This window comes from Uloborus diversus, chromosome 7 (genome assembly GCF_026930045.1).
Source record: "Uloborus diversus isolate 005 chromosome 7, Udiv.v.3.1, whole genome shotgun sequence".
Classification (NCBI taxonomy): domain Eukaryota; kingdom Metazoa; phylum Arthropoda; class Arachnida; order Araneae; family Uloboridae; genus Uloborus; species Uloborus diversus.
The window spans coordinates 150,087,912-150,109,809 of NC_072737.1; the positions used below are offsets into that span (position 1 = coordinate 150,087,912).

At 34.4% G+C, this 21,898-nt stretch overlaps 1 protein-coding gene across 1 annotated transcript; it reads right to left on the minus strand.

Moving 5' to 3' along the window:
- Positions 1-1,735: 1,735 nt before the first annotated feature.
- Positions 1,736-21,408, minus strand: LOC129225550 (glycine receptor subunit alpha-2-like). Its single transcript, XM_054859995.1, has 6 exons — positions 21,391-21,408; positions 18,362-18,588; positions 11,752-11,834; positions 10,909-11,043; positions 5,819-6,216; positions 1,736-2,049 (listed from the first exon to the last, which is right to left on the minus strand). Exons 1-6 carry the CDS (start codon positions 21,391-21,393, stop codon positions 1,864-1,866), a joined length of 1,032 nt encoding a protein of 343 aa, XP_054715970.1. The 5' UTR covers positions 21,394-21,408; the 3' UTR covers positions 1,736-1,863.
- Between the last annotated feature and the right edge of the window lie 490 nt (positions 21,409-21,898).

A 21,898-nucleotide genomic window follows, 5' to 3' on the forward strand; every position in this document is an offset into this window, starting at 1 on the left:
TAATGGTCCTTTATAACCAACTCTAAAATTAAGGAAATGTCTTAAAGGCTGTTTGCACTCTAAATGCAACAAAAGTAATTGAAATATCGATAACACATCCATTACAATTAAAGTAACAGTTTCAGTTTTGCAACCGAAAATAATAAAACGTTTTTTGCAGTTGATGTGTGAAGTACAGTTATAAAATGTCACATAGCAAAAGCGTCTCCGTAAACATCACAAAAACGTATCTCTCAAAGAAAACAGAGAAAAAGAAAAGTATTATTTACATTTTATTGGCAATAGTTTTTTTTGTGTAAAATCCATGCACATATCATCAAGAAACATGATATAAAAAATAAGATCATTTAAAGATATGATGGTCACAAAGAAAGAAATAATATTAGTGTAAAATTAACTATAACTTTCACAATCATATTTATCACAGATGAAATACAAACACTGAATTATACGGTAGAACCAAAAACATATATTTAAATATTAAAATCTATACAAATTTCTACATCTTATAACACAATTTCTATTTAGACGATTCAGAAGGAAAAAATAAACAGTTGTAAAGAGTATTAACGTTGAAGTAGCACCAAAGGCTATAAAAGTTAATAGCAGACAAAAACTGCTTTACGTTAATGAGAAATAAAGTTTTTCTTGCAAAACAATTGCGATAAGATTTCGCCACAGCAGGCTCAAACTTTCAGGAGCTTTATTTACACTAGTTGCAAAATTAAGAGAATTTTCAGGTATTGTCAAGTATCTTACCGTCTGATCAAGTATCGTATTTAGGGGAGGGGGAGAAAGAGAAGGAAAAAAGAATAGACTAGAATAAATATCCGTCACTTGACAGTCACAGGAATATTTTCGCGTTTGAATTTCACCCATTTTTGTGAAATGGTCATGTGATTGGGGTGAAAATCGTTTTCTGTTATGAACCAAAACGTAAGCTTAATGCTCCAATTTATCTTTGGTCTGAGGTTTAGGTACATCACGCATTTTTTTACGTGATAATCTTCTACCATCAACACACTAGAGATGTCTCTAGTGTAGCGATGCTTCTAGACGACGTACGTTTAGAAACTTGATGAATCTTTTTTTGCTCTAGTCCTGTATTCGCTAACACCATATGATGATTTTGAGTTTTAGGAAAAGTACTTTTAGGTACTTCACAATATATTCTAGCTCAAACGTTAGAATTGAATGAAAACTATGAAATAATGCTTGTAAATTAAGGTCTTTTGAATGCAGAAAAACATTTGTGAACAAAACGCAGTGCTCTCAACAGGTCCCTTTTCCTCAAAAACTCCTTTTTTTAGTTTAAGATTCTAAAAAATGCGTTTTTTTTTAAAAGAAATTTACCTTTCCTCTTTAAAACTTCAGATTCATTCACTTTGTCCCTAAGCAGAAGTATGATTGTTTGCTCAGTCTCTACCAATGCAATTTGTAAGTTTTAAATCAAACGAAAACTGATGGCAACTCGTAATAAATTCATACATCAGTTCTTGGCAAAAGCAGTTTTAACTAAAATCTATATTTTTTAGTGAGTTAACTGGTATGACGCAGTCGGTTATGAATAAACTGCAAAGTTGTTGATTACCGAATCAGTGTTTCCCTAATTTGAAACTTTGTAAAGTTAAGATAAATTAAGATAAATTTCCCTTTTTGATTCCCTTTTTTTAGAATTAAGTAGGTTCCTATTCTCCTTAGGGACGACGTAAAAATTCGACGGGAGCCCTGAAAAGTTGTGAGGTCACGACCCAAAGGATCCCAAGACATTATTAATTTCCCACAAAACTGAAACAGCCATTTTCAGCATGACGTTGAAACTCGTGCTGTTCTAATCAGGTCCATCATTTCACGTGTGAATACTTATTCATGAATCAAGTAAAAGGACCAATAAGCTGCGTTCAGCATCAGAAAGAGGAGTGGAAATGTGACACGAGACACTTTGTCGATGCAGAGGGCCCACTGCTGGTGACGATTCGGTCGGATGGTGATGGAGGATAGCCGAGACTTGTTGCCATTCGGGAGCTGCTGAGACGAGTCTTCTCTGCTCTAAAAGAGACATAGCAATAAGTTTTCAGTATTATTTCGTCACGGTAATATGTTCAATATGAATTATTAATGAACAGCAAAAAATAACGTGCTAATGGACACTGTTTAGACATACGACAAATCCATAATTGAGGGAGATCTGCAATAGTGGGGGCACATTGTATATCTTACATGGATTCTTTCATGTACTCAAAACTATTTTCCTTCCGAACAACTGAGGGGCAGGCACGGGGAAGACAGGAAGTCAAAAATATCGGGGTCTAAAATATCTTTTATACCGGGTCAAAAATATCTTTTAAGCAAACGCTCAAGTCACTGGCATGGAATAAACAGTAAGCCAATTGGCAAAGTGGGGCCGTTGTAGCCCGATCGGTAGAGTGTCGGATTCGGGGCCGGAGGGTCCTGAGTTCGAACCTCGATGGTCGAAGACCCACCGTCGTCATTAAAGGAGACTGGGCGACGTTAAATATGCTCGTGGTCTCAATGTCCTCCAAGTGAAACGATACCTCTGGGGGTGCTAGCACCAGGAAACTATTAGCTCCTGGACTAGTTCTAAATTCTCATTAACTGTTCGATCCGGTGATGGTGCTGCCATCTATCGGTATATAAAATAATGGAGGCAAGGCACTTAGTATGCAGTCCTCGACATAAATACAGTTGTAGTCAGTTGTGACTCTGAATAGGAATAGGAATTGGCAAAGTGGTTCACTTTCTACGAGCGACTGGAAGGTGACACTTGCATGTGTCCACGATACTTTTTTTTTGCTTCCCCTGTAAAATTTACTTTTTGTGACTTACTACGTTTTCCCCATGTCATCCCCTCAATTATCTTATTTATTTTAAGATTGAAAAATAATTTTGGTATTTATTTAGAAACGGCTTCACAAAATAAAATTCAGATATTTGATGAGATGACTTTTCAGAAAATATAGGGGGCATAAATTCTACCTTGGGAAGGTGAAGAGCAGAATATGTAGATATGAGTTTTTGAGATGTTTGAAAATTCGCATTTTCGATTCCATACTGGCAGCAGTAAAAAGTGGGAATAAGACGTTTTTTTTTGGGGGGGGGGGATGCGTCGTTTAAGAACGAACGGGTCAAAAAGAACGAATCCTTAAAATGAACGGAACTGTTCGTTCACCTAAAAAAGGAACGACCGTTCTTTTGAATGGTGAACAGTTTGAAACATTGTATAGATGCACTTGTGATAAAATCGCATAATTTTATTTATTTATTTATTTATTTAATTTTGAAAAACATTCATCTTCAAATTTTTAACTCTTTATCAATCTTAAATTTTCTTTTTCTCAATGCAGTATACAATATATTTCGAATCTTTTTACTTTCTGCTTTACTCATAATTTTTCTTTAACCGTTGCAGTTTATTTGCAATTTTCCAATGTATCCATTAGTAATGTATAGTGTAATTTGTTTGGGCTACTAACATAATGTTTGGACTTTCCATTTCCAGTCTACGCATCGTCTAAAATCCTTCTTACGCTTTCTGTCACAAAAATTATTTCTAAAAATACCTTTCATCAGTTTTTTAGCGATCCTTTTGTTTTCTATATCATCCCTTCTATCAATTACCATCTATATTGATTTGGCTTAATTTTTATCTTAGCGACTTCCAAGTCGCTTATTTTACATTTAATATCCAGAGATTATTAATCTTTATAAGAGAGATCGCATTAATCCTCATTAGGATTAATATTGTCTAATTCTTCCCCTCTCCAATAAAAAAGTGTTGCGGTTTTTTTTCTGTTCTCATTCGTATTGTGGAGTGATTTTGAAGCTCCCTAATATTTAAATGAGTCCTTTTTTTCTTTAAAGTTAAGTTATCCGATACTCCGGCTGAGCTGCCAATAAATTTGTTGCAACTTTTTTTCATTACACATGGTCTATTGGTAATGCTATGTATACGTATGTGGCATGCTGTAGTTGTAAAAAAATTTTTTGAAGGAACGCACCTCTTTTTTTTTTTTTGGATGGATGTCATGGTTGACAGATGTTTGTTTTGCGGTCAGAAAAGGTCAGTTTCGACAACTTACGCCAGTTTTTATTTTAAAAGCAGACGTTTTATGATTGTAATATTTTTTTAAAAAGTTGATGCTTATTTATCGTACAGACTTTAAATAAACATTTCTTTAATCTCGTTTTTTATATTATTGCCTGTTTCACATTTTTTTTTTTTTTTGTAGTTCTCTCTTTTATTTATTTCGTAATTTACGTTTTTTAAAATGTACATATTCAAAATTATTTTTTGTTTTATTTTCACCTTTGACCCTACTGCACTTGGATGTATGATATTTCTGTATAGAATTAGTGCACTATTTCACGTAAGTTCAATTTTCCAAATTTTCAGATGTCACAAACAGTTTGTTAATTTTTATACATTAAAAGTTAATAACTTAATTTTGTGACATGCATAAATGAAACCTGCGATTTTTAGAATGAAAAATATATCTCATCATTCGGCAACTGAGAAATATCTTACAAAATGAACCATAAGTGCTTTATACGTCTAAACCTGAATAAAGGTTTTTTTTTAATTCATTTTTAATAGGCATATTATCTTAGTTTTAGCTGATTTTAGTGCTTTTTCCTTCAAAGTATATTACTGATCCAATGAAACATTTTGAATGTACATGAGTATGTCGTGCAGAGAGATCACCTGCAACTTTTTTAAATGAACGAAGTCGTTCAAATGAACGAGCTGAATGAACGGATCAAAAGAAAGAATGATCCTCTGATGAACGGATCATTAAAAAGAACGATATTGCCCACCTCTAGTTTTTTTTAATGTTTTATTTTCAGTAGTATCCAAATAAACAAATCTTTACAAGCTGAAATACAATATTTGATAAGAAGGAAAAACAAATGCAGATACTGCCTTTTACTTTTCTACTGCAGTATTGTACCGCAATAGAATAGTGAAATTTAGGATGCGAGATATCATTATCTACGAATCAGCATTCAAGTGTAATTTCCAAGCAATTTTAGAATGATTTCATTGCAAAATCAGCTGTGCACAGTTTTGCTAACATCTTTTGTAAAATACAACGTAGAAAATTGATATTATAACCTTGTCAGCAAAGTGAACCCATTCGGTCGTCTGCCAACACCAAACTTAGACAGTGTTTTAAAAGTTGTGAACTGATGCAAAGTTAACTAAGATGCTTGACTAAACTGACTGTATGCTTTACGCGCAGAAATTGACTCGCTGGTTTAAAACTGGATTACATATTGTGTCAAACTCAGCTTTTGTGATCACAAAAAAAAAGAAAATAGTAGAAGATGAAACAAAGTCTTCACTTCTACTGTGATCCAACTCCGCAGTGTACATACAATTCAGTATATGAACTAAGACTTAGCTCAAAGCAGCAATAAACAGAAGACTCTGCTGCACCTTCTGAGTTCACTACACAACGAAAAACGAAACTGGGCTCGGTCTACTATGCATTGTGAGTCACTCACATGTATTAATCGGTTTGTTAAACTGAAGTCTGACCTTAAGAGATAATTTCTCCTCGGAGAGCTGACTGAAAGGAGAGAGGGTTATTAACGCTGAGTTGAAATGGTTACTATCTCAGTACTACTGCGGAGGTGAACGAACTTAAATCATCAGCAAAACAATATCCTCTTTCATCGAACCCACAAAGCAGAGACAAAAGATTCAAGATCAGGCTTTAAGTTATCCGACCAGAATCATTCCACTCACTTTGCATAAAGCCAAAGGCATGCAATGAATGACAAACATAAAATTTACCAACAACTTGGTCACCACGACTGCATCGTTCGGTAGAACTTTCTCCACGGTGCACAGGTCCTGGTGCCCTCCGTCGCCGGCTTCCCCCATCAGGATGTTGACCAGGGCGTACTCCATGAGCGAGGCAAAGACGAAGACAGTGCACGACGACATGAAGATGTCTATGGCCTTGATGTAGGAGACCGGGGGCAGGGATTTCTGCGACTGCGCGTGCTGGGTGGACAGGGTGAGCAGGGACGTGACGCAGAGAGTGACTCTGGCGGGAACAGCCTCCGCCTTGATCCAGAAGGATATCCACGACATGATGACAATGAGGCAGGTTGGGATGTAGGTGTGGAACAGGTAGTAGCCCAGTCGTCGCTTCAGCCGGAATGACACCTCGATGCAGGTGAAGTTGCCTGTTTGTCGGAAAGAATGCCTTAAATATCGAGATCGGGAATTTATGAAGAATAATACATTCATAAACGCATGTTCAAAGTAATCCAGTTGGAGTTTCAAGCGGAATGACACCTAGATGCAGGAGAAGTTGCCAGAGAAGTGTATAGGATATCTCTGATTAAAATTCTACCATTTTGTAAGAATTAGAAACCGCTTCCAATCAAAATTCGAAGACAAGCCAGCCGTCTAATGCTCTGAGAGGTTTTAATGTAAAACTAGTCGCCAGGGCGCCTGTGGCTAGATTAGCCGTTTTCGGTGGTTGTCTCGACTTCGCCGCCTACGGTGGATTGGTGTACCCTACTTTCTGTGGAAATATGCAACCGCTTTTGACGGTGAGGTGGCTTCTGTCTACTAAGCCCTGCTGCAATTACAGCCCTGACATGGTGTTTTTGCAAAGGTAGTTCTCCTTTCCGACTCCAAGGCTGCCTTCCGATAGATTTACAAAGTAACTCTCGTTCCTCTACCGCAGATCAGGGCTGTGATCGCCTCAACCATCAGACAAGGGAAAAAAGGTTGTACTTAAGTGGATTCCAGCCCACTACGGAGTTCAGGGCAATGCAGCTGCGTTTTTCTGGCTAAGAGGGGAGCTTCTGTTCTACAAACAACTCAATCTGTCTTGCCTTTAAGCGCCAAAAAGTTATTTGTCAGAAAAACATTCAGGACTTCTTTTTTTCAGGACCTCACATTCAAAAAAAAAAAAAAAAAAAACATGGATCAAACAAATTCGTAAAATACCGGAACGGCCCAGAAAGCGATCTGTGTTAATTTCCCGTCTCATTACTGGACATGACTGCCTTTAAAAACACCTTCACCGCTTCAATGTCGCACCGGACTCTATTTGCCTTCTGTGCGATCTTAGTGAGGATGCCCTCCTCAAATGCCCTGCTCTTCCTCAAATTTCAATTTGTTAGTGTTATTGGGTGGCGAAAGCTGCCCTAAGTTTATACATTTATTGATGTAACTTTATTCTTGTTCTATGTTTTCTGTGATTTTCAGTTGTCTTTTTACTTACCATTAGGAATTTAAGGAAAAAAAAACTTGCGGTGGCAGGGTTTGAATAAAACATGAGGTGGCCCAAGGGCCCAAGTTTTTTTCGGGGCCCCCTGCAGTCTGGTTTTGGTTTTAGCCATTTTAAAAAGCATTTTAGCCATTCGGGAAGGGGACATGAAGCGGAGACCCTAAGACACTTCCTAGTTATCCTATTCAATAATCAGGTCATGTTAGGCGGTATACCATTAATATGACTTTTCAAAAGTTTCACTCGATCCTCTTTCCGATCCTAAACCACAGTAATGCCATACTTTCATTGCTAACTTGTGACTCACTGTGTTACTTTTTCTCAACTTAACATTTGGTAAACTATAAAAGGATAACTCGTAATTTTTTTCTGATATGAATTTCTTTTTTTATAAATTAAAATGAGCTGCACTGTATAGCTAAAGATAAGGTCTCTCTTGATGCTTTAATAATCCTATGTCATGTCCATATCAAATGTTGCTTTTATTTTTTTTTATTATTTAATTTAATTTAATTTTTGATGTTAACCAATTTAAGCCAATTTTTAGAGTTTGAAAACTCTACCTTGAGGCGATTTAAGAAACTGTCTAAAGAAGTAAAGCATTTCAGTTTATCGCGTACGAGGCAGATGTCTTATTGAACAGGTCATATCCTGAATAAGAGAGTCGATCTTTGTGTTACCTCTTTCAGCAGCCATTAGCCAGAGACTGCAGAGCTTCTATAGTTTATTTGAATTTTGAATGTAGGAGCCTTGTAATGTATAGTGAAAAATATTTGCAATTCAAATGAACCGCTGGAAGCATTGCAGTCTCGTCAATGGTGCTTTACTCCCACCCACTTATACCTGGCCAATCAGACATTTACCTTGTCCGCGCAAAACGGAAATGTTATACCTCTTTGGCTAATTTCTTAAATCACCGCTAGATGGCTTGTCAAAGCTCTAGAACTATAAATCGTTCGGTTATTTACAGAAATTTTAATGAAAGAAATTAAATGGAATTATTTTGTCATTGCATTTTTTTTTATTTATCTTCTCTCTTTGCTGATGTCACAAGTGATGAAATGCCATTCGCTGATGCCATTAGCACACAGCTCAAATTATCATAACCTAGCAACACGGTCAACAGCAAAGCGTAAACATTTAGCGCGGCAATAGAGTAAGTATATCACTTGTGACGTCATAAAAACCACTCCTTATTTTCAAAATCGGACATTAAAAGAAATTAAATAAAAAATAACTGTTGGAAAAATAAAAGCTTTTTCTGGCTCCATGTTATTATTATTATTAATGTTATTATTATTTTCGCTTATTCTATCAATTTCAATGAGTATAAGTAGTACTTTTGACTGAAAGAAACAAACCCATTGTGCTGGAAAAAAAAATAATGAAGGCATTTTTTTAAAATACCATGAATGAGATAGTAATAATAAATATAGTAATAAAAAGAAACACTACTATACATAAACAAAAATTAGCCCTACCTTCAACGGGAAATTTCTTCCAGTTGTGAACATCGGGAGTAGGAAGTGCCCATTAATTATATACAACGTTGCATCATTACAGCATAATAGGAAGGAGAGGCATGAGCCTCTTTCTGGGAGTAATAACGCACCATTCAACTTGTGTAAAGATACACTTCAAGTCATTAGTGGGCATGTAATCATTGTGTTCGACAAAGCCGCGAAGTTGTTTGGAAATTCCGCGATAACGGATAATGTAAGGAAAATCCCGTTAACGAGCTCTTATCCTCGTTCACTAGCCGTCTTTAATGACGGACATCGAAATTAAGTGACTCTCGAAACAGCAGAGAGAAAAAAGGAATGTCTTGGTATCTCTGGATCGTGAACTGATTTTTATTGCTTTTGTGAACAAGAAAAGCATTACTAAAGAAAATTAAGGGGCGATATATGCTGGAACGATAAGGGATAGAAACAAAACTTTAATACGTAAATCAACACAGGGGCGGATACAAAGGGAGGGTCATGAGGTCATGCCTCCCCCCCCTTCCAATCCGTGGACAATATTATCCATACATTGTATTTGTATTCAAATGCTTTATGAATAAGATGTTAACATATTTAGTAATCTTCTCAATACACTTATTATGTTTAAAGGTAAATATTTAAAATACTACTTCTTTCATTGCTCCTAAAATTAATTAGTAACGTTTATGCACAATGAGAAGCCTTATTTCTGACCAATTTGATATTTTTTACTGACAACCAAATAGTTTCAGAAGTTTTCCGCACCCAAAATTTAATATTATTCGGCATGACCCCTTACCCCAAACGGTAGTCTGTATCCGCCCTGAATCTATACGCGAAAATTAAGAGCCATTCCACGAAAAAGCAAACATTTTGTCCCTCGCTTAACAGCTCTATATTTTAATTCAAAAAACGTGTAGTAAAAACAAAATTCTATGCTTAAGAAATCAGGCATAGAGGAGGAAATGAGGCTTGTTGGACCGGTCACAATAATTTTAATGCTCTTTATATTTTTTATTTTAATTTATGACCAATAAATGTCATCTATTGTCCTACAAATACTAATACAAAATCACATGGTACAGTTACACTCAACAAATTTTATTTTAGAAAAACTGTAGAAAAACTATTGCTAGAAATTGCTATTATAGCTAAACTATTGCTATATTTTAGAAAAACTATTGCTACATTTTTTCAGTGCTGAGTAATTTTCACAAGTCTGAACGCGGTACGTTGATTCACTTTTAGAAAACCCACAGTGATGATTCTCGAGAAAATGTAGATGATTCTAGAGCAAATAGTGCAAAAGTGGATGTCGATCAATTATTAAAATTGTCATAGAAGTTGTTTTCGTAATGTGGATCAACGTACCCCACGTTCGGGGCATGTTGGTCCCCGTCACAGAGCTCTGTTTAAAAAAATCAATTAAAAAAAGTTAATGAATTGTTAAATTTTCAAAAAAATCTGGGATGGTGAAAAATGTTTAATGAACGTCATGGTGGAAAATCAAATTGCTCATTTAGTTTTATGATAATTTTTTGAAACAAAAAATGAAAAGTAGAAAAACTGACCCATGTTCCCCATCTCCCCCTATATGTGATTTCTCAGGCAAAAAATTTTTGTTTTTTATATTTTCTAAATGCTACTTTTAAAACGAAATATAGAGCTGTCATGTGTGGGACAAAAGGTTTGAGTTCCTGTACTTGCTAGACTGTGTAGCCCACGATTTGTTTTCTTTTGAAACTAACACTCAAAAATATTTAGCAAGAAGGTGAAGTACATATTTTTAAAAAAATGCAACAGTAGAGATTCGGAGGATATCATCGCTTCAGAGCAACAGTAAGACGTTTAATCCCAGGAATAACAGTAAGATATCCTACTGTTTGCATGAATTGAGAACTGTATGTTCAAAGGTGTGGGCTGTACATAATGGGAAAATTCCATTTTATAAAGAACAATTTAAAAAATATATTAGTAATAATATAATTTTGCTTAACGAATCACACAAGTTAAGTATTTCCCACATGTCAACAATTTTTTAACTTTCAGTCCTTAAATTTGCACATAAATAAAAATATAATAAAAACTCAATGAAGATTTTTAATGAAAAAAAATTAAATCACCATTATACTTTTATTTATTTTCCTCACCCGTGGAATATTCTTGAGTGCAGTCACCGAGCTTCGTTTCCACGAGGTTATGTTGTGGCAATTCTATGGACTCGTCCACTACAAGAGGCACGTCTTTTTCCCAATCGAACACTAGGTCGTCTGTTGTGTAAGACACTGAAAAGAACATCACACCTCTATGTTAAGTTGTAAAATTTTATAGCTCATAGTAAAACTTAAGTTTTAACTGCTGAAGTAGTAAACGTTTGATAATCTGCGGATGGTAAAAGGAAGAAAAAGCGACATAACACATAAAACTGCAAAATACATTTTAGATATGTGTTTCGGGGTTTTGAGGAATACGTGCAAATTGCACTCAAAGGTAAGAGAGATTAAATAGTAGGCATAAGATATTTAAACAAATCTCTCGCCTTAGAAGCTCAGACTATAGTATATTAATTAGTGGAAGGGTTGAGTTGATCAAGCAGTCCGTGATTTGAAAAATCCTATCATAACTCGTAACGAGGACATGCATATAAAGAACGCTAAAGAAGTGTACTAGTTGCTAAAAAGAAACAGGAGAAAAATGGTTTGAGATACAGTCATACAATGCAGCACATTAAAGTGCACAAAATGTTTTTCAACCTTATTCAAAAAGAAAAAGAAATGACAATGATAAATTGAGAATTTACATGAGCTGTAGTTTGAAAACGAAAACTTAAAAAACTTCCCCAGACGCATTTTATGTAAGAACATTAAACTTTCTGTTCATTGCTTTTTATTGAAAAATTTCATTCCAAATTACATTCGGAGCTTCCTTAAAATCAAGGCATGAATATATGATGTGTCAGCATTTCAGAAATATAAATGTAAATTTATACTCACGACTTTCTATTTTCATTGTGCACGTTTGCGTGTCATGTGGATAGGATTCAAACTTCATGGCACAAGAGAGAAGAAGAGTTAGTCTATGGGGAAAAAAACATATTGAAATCTCATTTTAATAACATTGTTAGATTCTGGAATAGAACGTTCAAATTTGTAAATAGATAGATAAATCAATGCAATATATCTTTCCCATCCCACATATTACTTTGCAGAGGGTAGAAAAAAATATTAATACGATAGCATAAAAGACAAACCCTAAGCAATCATAAATTATTAATGATCGATATCATTTCAAAAAAAAAAAAAAAAAAATATTTTGTCGTTGCTCGGTCAAAGAAACAAAAATGAAAATGTTTGCAATTTTTAGCACAGATAGTTTTTTGTTCTTCTGATCCACATGAATCAAAGGTACACATAAAGGGGAGTAGGTATCCTAAAATCTTAGAAAAAAAGTAATTTTTTAGTTTTTATGCATCACAACATTCAAATAAACGGCTTTCAAGTGAAACCAAATTCATGTTTCTATGTTGATTAAAAGTAATCGAGCTTAAATATTAAATGGGGCAGAAATGTATTAAAGTGTACGTACGATTTTACTTTTTATTTCAAATTTCTCAAAACGTCAATTTTAAAAACTCATGTTCCTTTTTCTGAAAAAGTATTTTACATATTAATTTGACATTTTTTCCACACTTTATTAACACTTTCCGGTCTGAGCCATTCCCACCACGTATCTCCCTGGTTTTCTGGCGCTTTGCATGAATTTTTTAAAAATACTTGGAAGATGTGTATTTCAGCAATTTTTATTGCATTACATACTTCAAGATTATTTCTTTCGTAATAAAGGAACTCTTTGAATGAAATAAAAATAAATTTTTAGTAAGAAATTGTCAAAAAAGCATGTCTGAAACTAAACAAAGTTCCGTATAGGAAAACATCCTTTTTAACCATAAAAGTTTACCCAGACTCAATTAAAAACTTACCTAAATCTTGAACAAATATCTGAAAATAGGTTTAATTTGAAAACAAACATTATTTAATAAAATTTGGTTTTGTATAGTACATTTCAAAGCACAAACTCGAATTTAAACCCTCTATTCTATCACTCTATCACGATTCATGTAGCTGTTTCTGTCTGGTGCTGCCATCCATATATATATATATATATATATATATATATATATATATATATATATATATATATATATATATATATATATATATATATATTGAAACTAAAAGGTTCGTAGATAGTATCTAAAAAGGTTAGAAACGCATAGAACTCGTACTTTTATAGCTAAGAGAGTAAAAATTTGACCCCAAGAGAATCTCGGGCTTAGATCCCTTCACCAAAAACGGCAGCCCGAGTGACGCTCGGGCATAGACCTGAAAGTGTTAAAATATTTCTAATTATTCTTATGTGAAATATTTGCTTTAGGACTCACACTTTTCCCAAACAGCTGTTTTTATGGTCAAAAACGGTCTTTTTTTTCATTCAAAAAGTAACAATTGGCTACAGTTTAATAAATTATGAAGCAAACAGCCTTAAAATTACACTTCAGTAGACTCGTACATATTTCTTAAAAACACTGAAGATTGTAAGTTTCTATCACTGAAACTGTTTGAGAAAAAGGTACATAAAATTTAGCAATTTAACATTACGCGTATACAGGAGTATACAGTAAAACCTGTAAAATTGACCACCCTCGTAAGTTGACCACCTGCTTAAGTTGACCACTAAAGTAGAGCACCGCAGGTGGTCAACTTACACAGGTTTCACTGTACTTGTGTCTGACACTCGTAAAAGTTACCTGCAAATTAGCTCATGCCCATTGCCCATATCTGACAGGGGCGTTCTCGTATTTTGCGTTATTTTATTTTGTAATGCTCGTCTGAGTTACGCTCTAGAAAAAATAGTTAGGCAAGATCATTATCGAACCTTCTAAAAAGTAACGCGTCATGATAAGTCATATTTTCACTACTTTTCAGGCGAACGTAAATATCTACCTTTTTAAATGAAATTACCAAATTTTAGGAGCCCTAACGATGAAATCTTGTCCGTCGGATCTTTCGGACATGGACCTTCTATCCGTGGATCCTAATATCCGACATTCCCAGCCACATCCTGAGTTTATTACCGCGAGTTTCATTGTTGGTGAAGTCAGAGTGTTACTCGATCAGTGATTTGAGCTATAATATGTATAAGAATTTTTCATAAATGACTCAAGTATGCAGCATTTTATTGTGTAAACGACGTTTTCTTGTGTAAAGTGGTTCTTTGGTGTGGAAAAGACAATACATTCATTTTTATTGCCGAACTGAATTGTTAGCAATTCCTATGCTTGCAAGTGTGGCAATTTGGTTTAGTGAAATAAATGACTTAATTTGTCTATAATTGTCTGTCAAAAAAAAAAAATCGATCTTTTTGAGCCCGTTTTTTAGGAAAAAAAAAATCTCGTGCTTTAAGGGTTTCACGTCGTTTCAAAGGAACCATAACTGTTCATCTAAATTGTTCTTTTCAAAAAATATCAAAGCTGAAACACAATTTACTGGCAAAACGCCAACAGAATATTGCATTTTAAGTGTTGCATGAAGCAATGCAGCTACTGTCTAACCACGGATTGTATGGAAAGGCAAACATCCGGTTTACACGCGGAAATGGAAGCATCTATCATCTATTAGTTTTCAAGGATGTCAAATTTTGCAGATGCATGTTAGCCTCTAAATTAAGCAGAGTCTCATTCAAATGAGCGGAATACGCGCATAAAATTTTTATTTTTCCCCTCATTCAGATGGAATCGCCTTAACTGGATGTTTGCCAATTCCATACAATCCGTGGTCAAACAGTAAGGAACTATCCATAAATGATGTCACGATTTTTTTACATTTTTTTGATACTCCTCCGCCCTTAGTCACATCTCACGATTTTTTTAAATAAACTATCTTACATAATTAAAAACTGAGGGTATGTATATATGTATATATGTAGCCATCTATGTCCAAGTTACTCCTCCCGAACGACAGTGAACTGACCATCGAACCAGGTATCGATGGATTCCTAATCTTCCCGTCTTTATGTTTGGCTATTTAACATAATCCTCCGGTAATAATTAGCGGAGACATCAATTAAAAACTACTAATTATGACACTTAGATTTCGACATAAAATTCCTATTTTTCGAAGGCTTTCCTCCATTTAAATTATTATTCAGTATTTCGTCTCAACTTTCCGCAACAATGCTTTTATTAAAATTTATAGCGTGAAGAAAATAATTAAGGCGAAAGATCTGTAGCCGTTTTTTGTCTCGAATATGAGCAAATAAAATTCTGGGTTTTATTTTAAAGGCTTCTCCTGTAATTGGAGGATTTAAAATGTTTACTTTTTGGTTATTTCTCCGAAATCTGCCGCAACATTTTACAGATTTTTTTTTGTTCAAGTCTGATTATTGAAAACGCGTCACTTTTACTTTACGCGCGATTTTACTTTTTGTTCTTGCGTCAACTTCAAAAATCATGTTTAAAAGTATGATCAATAATGTTTAAAGAATAAAATTCTTTTTCACTTTTAAGAGCAATTTTGAGTTTGGTTCTATTTTTTTTTTTTTCAAAATTTTTTTAATTAAAATTTTGTATATATAATGTTATTGCATATGTTTAAGGCAAGTTACATAAGTTAATGTACGGAGAGTGTGTTTGTGTGTATTGAAAATTTTTGTGTGTACCTTATCAATAGTCTTGCCATATTTCTGAAATGTTCAATCGGGACACCGGGATGCCCCTCCTCCCCTCGACGCTAGTATTCATTTCCCCTGGCTTATTTTTGGAGCATTTTATAGGGCAGTTTATTCTCAATGCTATGAATAAATGGTTACGTATATGAATCTAAAACAAGGGTAATAAAATGACATAAGCAGATAAAAATTAATTTTTTTTCTCTTCTTAGATGTATAGATATTTACGATTTATTTTAGTTAGAAAAAGCACTTTGAATGAAGAATAAAACATTAAACAATATTTAAATATACTTTTCATTTTACGGGACGTTTTTAGTCGTTTTTGGTTTTAATCCTGTTGTAAAATCCTCACAAGCTAATCCAGTATTAATTTTTCAAATCAATGATACAAATGATAAAGTGGATAATCATTCACAGTTGACTATTTTTAGACCTTTTTGGTCATTTGTAATCAAATTTATCTTTTTCCGGGACGTGAAGTAAACCGACCGGGACTCCGGGATTTTGTTTAAAAACCGGGACGTCTGGCAAGCCTACTTATCAGTATGGTCTATAAATTAACTACTTGAGCTGTCAATCAAGTATGAACTACTCATCCATGTCCAAATATTTCTAAGTTATCAAATTAAAATACTTACCTTTTTACTAGTGACTGCAATACTGGTATACCGAACATTTAGAGCTATTTTGCAATTTCGTAATGCCGGTATTTGCTGGGGTAGAATACCGGTATATTCGGTATTCGCTAAGAGTAACAAATAGTTTTTAATTAAAGAGTTTTTAAAGTTCACTAATTAGATATCTACTGTTATTTCAACTATAAATTTCTTTTTCAATCGGACAGTACCAAAATCAATCTACGAAGTAAAAATTTGGCGTCAAAAGCGCTAATTTGATTAAAGCAAAAGCACTAACAAGAAGCACTAAAGATTACAAAATGATATTTTCGTTACTAGATTCCGTGATGAATCGTACTTTCGTGATTTTCTGTCAACCACGTTTTTATTTTCTTCATTTCCATGACTTGCCCTCTTGTGGGAAATAATTTTTAGTGTAATTACGCATGTGTTTGTGCTATGAACAATTTATTCTAACCATCAATTTATGGTATTTTTTTTAATATTTGTCTCAACTGTACTGAATTTTGAGAAAAGCTTTTTCTTGTTAGTATAACAAACATTAATTTGTTATCAGCGGAATTGGTATGTTGTTTTGTCTCGCTGTTTAGTTTTATAACAAGCAAGATAATACTTATAATGCCTAGAACATTTGTAGAGAGGTAAGGCATAATCAGTTGGAGCATATTTTCAGATATTAACATATTTCTAAAGAATTTCGAAAAGAAAACGAAAAAAAAAAAAACCTCTCTAACAAGATCAAATTTATCATAAATTTTAAACCAAAGTTTTAATGAAAAGCAAACACAAACCGTTCTGACCAAGAGGAAATCGTTGAAGATGATGTTAATACTGGGAAAGAATTGTCCGATTTACAATTAGCAATTTAGGTAAATTAGCATTTACAATTTACAATCATTAATTGCAAATTAGCATTTACAATTAGCAACAGTTACAATTATCTGTAAATAATAATGATAAAAAAAAGCTACCCACAATACAAAAGAAACACACCCTCACAAAAATGATTTTTACAAAACCATTAAGTTAAAAGCTGAATTATTTGAAGATAAAGGATTTCTAGACTACTTTAGGAGGTGTATCGCGCATTATTAACAGTACCACCGGTCTGCGCGAATTCAGAAAGATTTTTTTCAACTGCAGGAAATTTGTTCGCTAAACTGACTGAGTTCCAGGCTTAGTGACAATTAAATAGATGCATTATGATTCTTGCTATTATTGATTTTTTATTATGATGTTTGTTCCTTCATTTTATATTTGTTCACAACAAGTAAACAATGCACTTTTTCACAAAATAATAAAATATGGGAACGAAACATATGTTTTTGAATGTTTTTGAGAAATTTATAATACCGGTATTAATACCGGTATCCCGGTATCACGCTAAAAAACATCAAATACAGGTATTGCATTTTTGATCCGGTATTGCAATCCCTACTTTATACTTACACCAGCAAAAATACCCTGCGTTGCCTGGGTCAGTAATGATTGTGAGAAACAATCGCTACTTTCTTTCGTTTTCTGTTTTAACTGAAAGAATTCAAAAACCCACCGCGTTGTACGTGATTAAAAATCGAGCTTCTTCCTTACCCATAAAAGTAAAATAGCAGTTAGTATAAAGAACGGACGTGTATTCATTTAGAAATGAAAGCACGAATTGAAGCATATGAAAATTTGAAAAAATTCCAAAATATTAACTAAAAAAAACAAAGATCACTAAAAAAACCGTGCTCTTTATTTAATTAAATAGTACACACACACACACACAAAAAAAAAAAAGCTCTCTACTATGTTTCACGGCTGAACTTAAGCAATGTGGATTAAGGTTTTAAACTGATCACTTGACTTGAATCAAAGAAATCTTCAAAAATCTGCATTACCCAAAATTCAGAAATGTATGCTGACTTAAGTCCAGCCATGAAATTAATTTGTTAAATTTATTAGCAAAATTAACTCTATAATTACTAGTACTTTTTATAGTTTTGGCAGCAATTCAATAGCGGAAGTTTTCTAACTTTATAATTACTATTATTTTCCATTGTTTTTTCCATTAATAAAAGAAAACTACGTCCTCTCTTTTGCAACCTCCCGCAAAAAGGTTGCAGGTCAGAATTTCAAAGCCCTCGCATAAAACGTTTCACTTCAAAAATATAAGAGTTTACTAATAAAATTAGAAAAACCTTTTGCTGCATATAACACTACGAGCACTTTGTGCTTTCTTCTACTTCACACTTACTTTACCATGTAAAGAATCGTATTGTCGCTGTACAACCAAATGTAGTGATTGGGTATTGTCATTTCTTGAAAAGTGACTTTCTTAGCGTTCTTGAAAAAGGAATCCGGCCTCCACATCTTTTTCAACCAGCTGATGGGAAGCAGCCGATATTTTGTGGTCATGTTTTCCGGCAACAACAGCCTGTGGTCTTTCCAACTCTGAGACATGAAAATATCGGCAACATATGTCTAAAATGTGAATCAATATCAGAGTTTAAAACTTCCAGGAAATCGAATATAGCTGTAAAAACATAAATTAGAGGAAATGTTAGGCGTTGGAGGCAATACAATAGGGGAGAGCGTTCTACCTTGGGACACTGCTAACTTCTAAGAATCCATTTTTAGCAGCCATATGTTTTTGGAAAATCTCTAATAATAATCTTCTCTCCTAAATGGTTCCATCGCTAAAATCAGCATCAAATGAGTAAATCTGACGATTTTGTGAGAGAAAAAAAAATTTAGGATTCCAAAGTAAATATTTTCTTCATTTTTATTTCCTTTTCTGTCTTTGTATTTGCAAATCTAATCAACTGAATTTTATTTGTTATAAAAGAGAAGTACTTTAAATATTTTGCTCATAAGAAAATAATGATAGTGCGTCTAGATTGACCACCATTTTGTTTTTCTTAAATCCTGTGGTGATTGTACTTTGGGACAGCCGAACATATTGTACCTTAGGCAAGTTTCCAAGGTACAACATATGCATGGTTCTTAATAATTGAGATATGTTTAGGAACATGGAACAATATTCTAATCTTATGTAGTCTTTTAAACACATTTAATGTTAGATAATAATTCATTATTTACTTTTCATGATTCAATTACACTCTATAACAAAAAAATTGACCACCAAGAAGGAGTGATCCGATTGAGACGAAAATTGGTGGATAGGAAGACAATGCACAGAACAGTAAATGATTAAATTCTTCGAATAATTGAATAATTTATGTCAGAGTTACAGTAACAAGTTCAATAAGGTATTGACCCACCTCTAGTCTAGATACAAGCTGAAGCACGATGTGGGAAACACCGATAAAGCTCCCGGAGGTTGTCCTGCGGTATTTCCGGCTAAATTTGCTCCAATTGTCGGACGAGGTTATCAACATTCCTTTCCAGATGCAATCGCTACCCCATCATATCCCAGAGATGCTCGATGGGAGAAAGATCTGACGATCTGGCAAGACACGGAAGAGTTTGACAAGCTTGCAGACAGTTCATAGCAACACATGTCGTATGTTATCTGGCATTGTCCTGCTGAAAACCTGCCGAGGGTATTGCAAAAGGAACGGCAACAAAACAGGTCTTAGGATGTCGTCGACGTACCACTGTGCAGTAAGTGTACCTCTAATTACGACCAAAGGGGTCCAGTTATCAAAGGAAATGGCACCCCAGACCATAATGCCTTGTTGAGGGCCAGTGTGGCGTGCAAAAGAGAAACCAGGATCCCTCCTCTGCCTTGGGTGTCTCCAAACACGTCTTCGATGATCGTTATGACACAGTTGGAAGTGGGATTCGTCGCTTAAGACTGTACATCCCCAGTCGGCACCATTCCAACCTGATCGAGCCATGCACCACTGTAATCTGGATCGACAGCGTGTAGGCGTCAGTGGCAAGTGGCGTAACGGTTGGCGCGAGCGTAAATTTCGTTGACCCAACCGTCTGTAAATGGTCATGATGGACACTGGTGTTCGACTTGAACGTCAGATGCTTCATAGAGATGAAGAAAGCGCTGTGACAGCTGATCGGACAATCACTCTGTCATCACGATCTGTGGTGACCCTAGGTCGACCGAAAACATCCTGACGCTGAACTCTGCCATTTTCCACCTATCCTTGCCAGCATCTTCGAATCACCGCATCGCTTCGACTGAAATGACGAGCGATTCTCCGATTTGACCAACCGGCCTCTTTCAATCCAATGATTTGTCCTCGTTTGTTGAAAGGTAACCTGAATCGCAATCAAACCCAAAATTTTTAACAACTGTTGAAGAACTGCTTTTTATATACATCTGCTGGATCCGCAGTTTCGATGCGCTGGAGATCAAACTATTCATTCATTGGGCAGCAAATTTTAATCATTTTCACATTTGGTCAAAACAATCATGCATACAAAATTTCAAGGCAATCGGATGATTGATTCTTGGTGCGTCGATTTTTTTATAGAGTGTAATTGCAATGAATTTTTTTTTTGGTGCAAAATCGATTTAAGAATATGGCTGTTTCCTGAGTCACGAAGACTTTCCCATAGTACAACAGGATGTATCCCAAGGTACAATAGGATGTTATACCTTGGGACAGCTTGGATCGCTTACTTTAAATGGCTGGCAATATTTTATTTTCAAACTGTCTGAATTTAAAAAAATATATTTCATAGAAATATGGTAAGGTACTTTAATGTGACTTTTCGATTTTAAACTTGATTCAAATAATTGCCGTTAAAAATTAAAGTATGAAAAGTGTCCCAAGGTATAACTCACTCCCCTACTGGTGAAGATGAGCTTTTTTTCTTTTACTGACTTCCGATGTTGAATTAAGGTATTAAAACTAGTTAAGTTTTAACTTATTATTTTAGGAACGACAAAATATTCAGCAAAAGTCAATGTAGTTTTCTCTAATGAAAAATATTTATTTGACTATTAATCAAGATGGCATAAAGTAAATTATTCGTTTATAACTTAAAAACGACACAACAAACATTTCACAAGAAATGCTCTATTAAACTAACAAAAGTAGTACATACACATTTTATTCAATGTTGCCAAAACTGGAATGAAAATGAAATTCTAATAATAGAAAACTGGCTAGTTGTATAATATAATTTTAGAACTTAAGATTACAAGAATTTTTTTTTTTATTGTGTTTTCTAAAGTTATCAGCAGTTTACTAAATTAGAATGTTTAATTTTTCTTGTGTATGGATATTAGTAGTTTCTTAATATATTATACTCGGTTATAGAATTATTTAGTTAGAAACGATACCAAAATGTATTTACCATGGAGCCTTCATCAATTGTATCTATGCTTAGCACAGTAACATGAAAGCGGACAACTGTGGCCTTCCCTGAAAAAAAAAAAAGAAAAGAAAAAAGGAATGAGATATACAAAGAAGTTAATCCTGAACATCAGTTACTATTTAACTAATTTTTGTAAAAAACAATTCCCAACAATTTTACTATGGTATCATCAACGTATAGTGCAGCTCAAGATTGTTCACGTTCGGACCTGGACGATTCCACTTCAAAACTGGTTGAAAAGAAGATTAGCATGATCTGATAAAATCAAGCGTTGGTGAGTGCAATTTTGTTTCCCTTCTCTCTTTTGTGAAGAATCATGCTTTGCATACAGTAAAAAAAAAAAAAAAAAAAGGAAGGAAAATTTGCGCGAAATTTCTTGATAATGAGCACATTGTGGAAGTTTTGATTTTCTTATTGCGTTTACTACCCTCCTCATTTCCGACACATTCCACCCTTCCTTTCCTCCACCGAGTGCCAGCAAAGCTGA